The sequence below is a fragment of the Frankliniella occidentalis genome, unplaced genomic scaffold (genome assembly GCF_000697945.3).
Source record: "Frankliniella occidentalis isolate FOCC.00 unplaced genomic scaffold, Focc_3.1 Scaffold280, whole genome shotgun sequence".
In the NCBI taxonomy this organism is placed as follows: domain Eukaryota; kingdom Metazoa; phylum Arthropoda; class Insecta; order Thysanoptera; family Thripidae; genus Frankliniella; species Frankliniella occidentalis.
Window position 1 is genome coordinate 254,659 of NW_026267406.1, and position 5,164 is coordinate 259,822.

At 37.1% G+C, this 5,164-nt stretch overlaps 1 protein-coding gene across 2 annotated transcripts in view; it reads left to right on the top strand.

The window, feature by feature from the left end:
• Positions 1–5,141, top strand: part of LOC127750889 (uncharacterized) — a 17,101-nt gene extending 11,960 nt beyond the window's left edge. Inside the window, exons 6-14 of one of the 2 annotated variants that reach the window (XM_052273539.1) lie at positions 2,304–2,646; positions 2,909–2,974; positions 3,083–3,181; positions 3,257–3,344; positions 3,447–3,626; positions 4,087–4,241; positions 4,331–4,384; positions 4,762–4,794; positions 4,866–5,140. In XM_052273539.1, coding sequence (XP_052129499.1) covers positions 2,304–2,646; positions 2,909–2,974; positions 3,083–3,181; positions 3,257–3,344; positions 3,447–3,626; positions 4,087–4,241; positions 4,331–4,384; positions 4,762–4,794; positions 4,866–4,880 — 1,033 coding nt within the window. In that variant the 3' untranslated portion in view covers positions 4,881–5,140. Of the gene's footprint in view, positions 1–2,303; positions 2,647–2,908; positions 2,975–3,082; positions 3,182–3,256; positions 3,345–3,446; positions 3,627–4,086; positions 4,242–4,330; positions 4,385–4,761 lie in introns of both variants that reach the window. The other variant, XM_052273538.1, reaches the window with a different exon arrangement.
• Positions 5,142–5,164: the final 23 nt, after the last annotated feature.

Sequence of the window (5,164 nt, forward strand, 5' to 3'; positions counted from 1 at the left end):
TGATCTAATGATAAATTTTATACACCTTTGCTAGCAGTATTTCACCTTTTCAGACAGCATTGTTGCACTAAAGCAATCCCTTAAACTTTTATAAAATTAATATCTGTGTTATTGTCTCTCAGAAAATATTGTTGAACGTCCATCAAAGAATAAAACATGCTTACAAATTATTGGTCACTTAGTATTGCAAAGTAAAACAACCCCCATGTGGCAGAAAGGAACAAACATACTTTATTAAAATTGCAATAGATTTGATCTGTTAATAAGGTGAAAACTGAGGACGAGGAAAAAAGTGAGTGTATATTTTAATGAAAAACAAGCAGGAAATGGCCAGGTGTCGTAACTTCATCGAGAAATTCCACCAAAAGTATTCTGAACATATAGCCACAAGTGACTGCAGGTTTTAACAGTCCATTTATGAAGCGCTACTTTCCCTATGTTGAAGGGCAGTAACTGGGAGAAAAGTTGGCTAGACTCAGGTTTACCAGAGTCAGTCAGTCTGACGTAGGATGTATCCAGCAACCTGCAACCTAAAGGAGGTCCCTCATTGGTCTATTCCACAAAACAATTGACTCACGCATTCAAAAAAGTTTGAATGGACCAATCATAGACCTCCATTAGTTTGCAGGTTGTAGGTTGCTGGATACATCCGTACAGGACAGATGTTGGTTCGAGCCAGGTGGCATAGTGTAAATAACTCATAGTTTTCATTAACTATCGCAAGAGTCATCGTTGAAGGAAATTCGCCCGAAACTGTACTTTAAAAATGACTGTCCGAAAAATTATGAATTGTGAACAATTGCTTGTTACTTATGACCACCCCTTATTCTTTTATCTTTTATAGAGTGGCATCACTGCTGGCGCTACCCTCTTCCCATCCTCTCCTCCCTTGTCATCGGTATCCTTACCCGCTTAAATCACCCTCGTCTTCTTCCCGCTTTCTCACAGGACGCTTGGTCGAGCCAGGAGAACAAAGGATTTCATCATCTGTTCCCGCCATACTACTTCTTTGTCTGTTATGGTCTTTTGTAGTGTTTTAGTTTAATTCAATTCGCAATCTGCTGTAATCTTTCATTTTAATATCATACCACAGGATGTAGCACCGTTTTAGCTTACAAATAGCAACTTGTTTTGCTCTCCCAAATGGGGTGCCATGTAAAAGGCGAGCCTAACGCTTGAGCTGTATCTGATTTCCTAATTCTCAAGTTTATGAAATAATTTTAGCTTTTTACTCGTTATTCACCTTTTAACATGGGTTACGGGAGATAGAGATCGACTATTGTGCTGAATCTGTAATTCCATGGTAATGTAGACCCCACGTAGTTCTATTAAGCATTTTCAACAGTCTTCTCTTATCTTTCTGTTGACACTCACAGATATTAGTTTTGCTATCAACGTAACCGTTTTGGGTATGTGAAAACTATCAATGAAACAGAATTATGCTCGCACCTTAAGGAGTTAATGGGATGACCATAAGTCCAAGCATGGTTCTCAACAATTTTGGTAACTGTACATGTTTGCATATGAGCATTTGCATAAAATTGCTATGTGCAGACACATTTTATTAATTTTATCGAGGGGTTCATCACTCCTTGAAGTTGGTGTACACGATTTCGAAAAGTGACTTAAAGTTAAGAAAAGTGAAGTTAAAGTTAGAAAAAGTGAAGTTGAACTTATGTGTCCCTGCTGAAAGGTTTGTTTGAATCAGAAGACTTAAAACTAGAAGACAAGGCAGCCCCTTTTGGTATTTTTGACCTCTGGCAAAATTTTGTGTTCTACGTTGAGCTTTTAAAAAGTCATGATTTTTTTAAAAAGTCACCGTAGAACACAAAATTTTGACTGAGGTCAAAATTACAAAAAGGGGCTGCCTCGTCTTCTAGTTTTAGGTCTTCTGTTTTGAAAACTGACGGGAACTTTTTATGTCTACACAATTGATCAGAACTCAGCACGCAAGGTCCAAGATGGGCAATGTCACTTTTTTTGTAGTTTTTGGCCAATATCTTGACTTTCCCATGACTTTTCTCAACTTTTTCTTGCAGAAATTGAATCAGAAAAAAAATCTGCATCTAGTGGTACCAAATATGTGACCAAATTAAGGAGGCCTTTCTTTTAATTTTTAGCTAGTCGGTCCAATACCTTACTGAATAATTTATCAATTATTGCATAAAACCTGCCCCATCAAAATGTGCACTTATTTATTCTGTTGTTTTTTGTGATCGTTTTAAAAGTAACGGAATACATAGTAAATAACATATTGTAACTGTTTAAAAAAACAATTTTCTTCTTTTTCTATCTTTTTTCAGAAAGATGGATCCGTATCAGTCTATGTATCCCTTCATGGGGATGGGGATGGGAATGAGGGTGGGGATTGGGACGGGCACTGGGATGCCTCCTCCACCCAGTAGCATGGAGATGATGCCAGATATGATGCAGTGGTTCGGCATGGGCATGCCAAACCAAACTCCGACAATGATCTCAAATGCAAATGCGTTTCATCCTGGCATGGATGTACCTGCTGCCAATTCCAAACCGACTGCCAGTTCCAAACCGGCTGCCCTTGGACGCGCTCCATCTGCTGACTCTGTGTCAACTGAGTCAACAACTATTTCAGCCACTGACTCCAAACCAAAACCCAAGCAAAACCAGGTAAAAATTTTCTTTAGAAATATTTTGGTCTTTCCTCTCTGTGTTTAAACCTCTCGGGAATTAATTTTTAGAAATATAATGTTTCTATTTCCTGCTCCTCCACGTTGGACAAAAACCACAATTTCCTCAACATTTTCAGCTACGCTATGCTAGGGTTTTTCACAGGGGAGCCTCCTCTACTCACCCCTTGACAACACCCCAAACCTTTTAACATTATTTTGCAAATGTGCTAACAGAAATATTATTTCTTCCTTTCTTACAGTCAAAGAAGAGGAAGCAGATGACCATATCATCAGATGATGATGATAGTTCCCAACCAGGACAGAAAGTCAGTTAAACTGAAGGGTGGAATAATTTTCATGAAATCAATGATTGTTACTCAATCAAGTTCAGATGAATAACAAAGTTTTAATTCAAGTGTATTATTCTTCCACAGAAAGGAGGCGATGACTCAGACGTGCAACTGACTGAGAAAGAAGAAGAAGAAGAGGAGGAGGATGCGGTGGCAGCGAAATCTGGCTTCCAAAGTTTTATGGTAAGAGAACTAAATTTCTTTGCATAACTACAAGTACTCTTTAGATCTGTTCCTGATGTACTATTTTTAACCCAGGCAAAGCTTAAGGCCAAGCAGACCCCAAAGCATGACTCAGATGATGAGGATGGGCAGGGTAGTAGCGGTGATGAAGATAAGCCTAAAGGTAAATTTTTAGTTCTTCCATTGAAATATAATTTTTTTGTAATTCTGTTTGTACCTACATATTTACCTGAATTGACGTTCCTTTCCTTTCCAATTGTGCCAGGCAAAAGATTGGTTGGTAGACCAAAAGGTGCCCAGAATAGAGGTCCAAAGAGAGCGGAACTACTAGAAATGTATGAGCAAAAGTGTGCTGAAAATAAAGACCTGAAAGAGAAACTGAAAGCATCTCAATCTGAAAACAAGATGCTGAAGATGGAGTTGAAGAAAATAAAACAAAATAAAGGTAATTAATCAAACTGCAGGTTATTATGGAAGCCATCCACCTTTGTTATTAAAACGTTTATGAACAGTTCTTGCAAATTGTTGTATTTTTTTTCGCACAACTCTTTACCTTTTAAACTATAAGAAAGCACTCACCAGTATTTAAATTCTTCTTTGAGAACTGGGGAAGGTAGGTGGAAGAGGATGTGTATGATATGACAGTCTAAAACGAAATAAACTTCTCTTGCATTTCCTGTATATTTTATATTAGTTGAATCTAAGGTTATTGGGGATGATTTCAAAACAAATGACCAAAAAACAAAGTACATAACAGGAAACACTACAGATTCAAATACTGCTTGGAGCATTGCCTCCAAGCATGCTTTGTATGGGATCTATTGCCTCTGACTTAAATTTTCTGTAACTATGATCTCTGCGGCATATTAAAATCCATGTAAACTTGATTGCAATGCTTTTTTTAGATGATGAAACTGTTATAATTTCAAGTGACTCTGAACTTGAAATGGAAGAGTTATCTGTTGTTCATCTCCGCTCCAGACCAAGTGAGCCCAAACTACCAATGTCTTTCGAATGGAACGGGAAGGTAAAGCCAAATAAGCCACACTGCGCTGAGAAGGTAAGGCGAAAGTCATGATGAGTTGAAAGAATTTAAGGTATGGGAACTGTCAAAATTACATCTCACTTACAACCCCTTTTTTTTCCCAGACTATTCCTATAGATCAGGACACACTGAACAGGATCAAAGTCGAGGGAGAAAGAGTAAGTTGAAAACCTATAATATCCTCCTGCAATGGCAATGCCAATTGTTAAATAAAACAAAACATTTGCTTCTCCTTTTAAAAAGGATGTTTGTTTGGGAAGTTTTCAAGAGGTAACACTATCGTGTAAATTTTTAGATTTCAACTTTTTATACCTAACTGGATTAGTTTGTAGATTATTAAATCCAAATAAAGAAATAACTAAAGTCTTGCTTAAATCCCAAATGTTACATGTTAAGAGTCAATTTTATCTGTATTATGAAAACAAAAATGCTTTTACTCCCTAAAAAATTATTTTATTTTCAGTGTGATAAACACCTCCATTAGATTAAAAGAATAATATAAATCTGACTTGAGTTTCTTTTTCTTTCTTTTCAGAAGCATGTTACTGATCTAAACTGGAGGGAAGAGGTAATTGCATTTAGGAGCATAAGTACCTTTATTAAGTCATGAGGGAGACAAAATGATGGTCCAAATTTCAGATTTCTCAACGTTAAATGTTTGATCCATGATCAAATGTATTCTGTTCAGAGTATATTGAAATGCTACTGTGTAATAACCTGGGAAAAATTTTAAGTGGCGAGGTGGCATTGAAGTGGATTTTGACTTTTTAAGTGGCAAGTTGCCACTCTCAGCCGCTCTCAGCCGCTGTCCTGGATGTTTAACAGGGCACGTAATAACGGTTGAGAGAGTTAACATGTAAAAGAGTTAATAAACTCAGGTGAGACAGTAATTAGTATGTGTATTTGCAGGAGTTGATGTGAAAACTTTTAAACCCCCA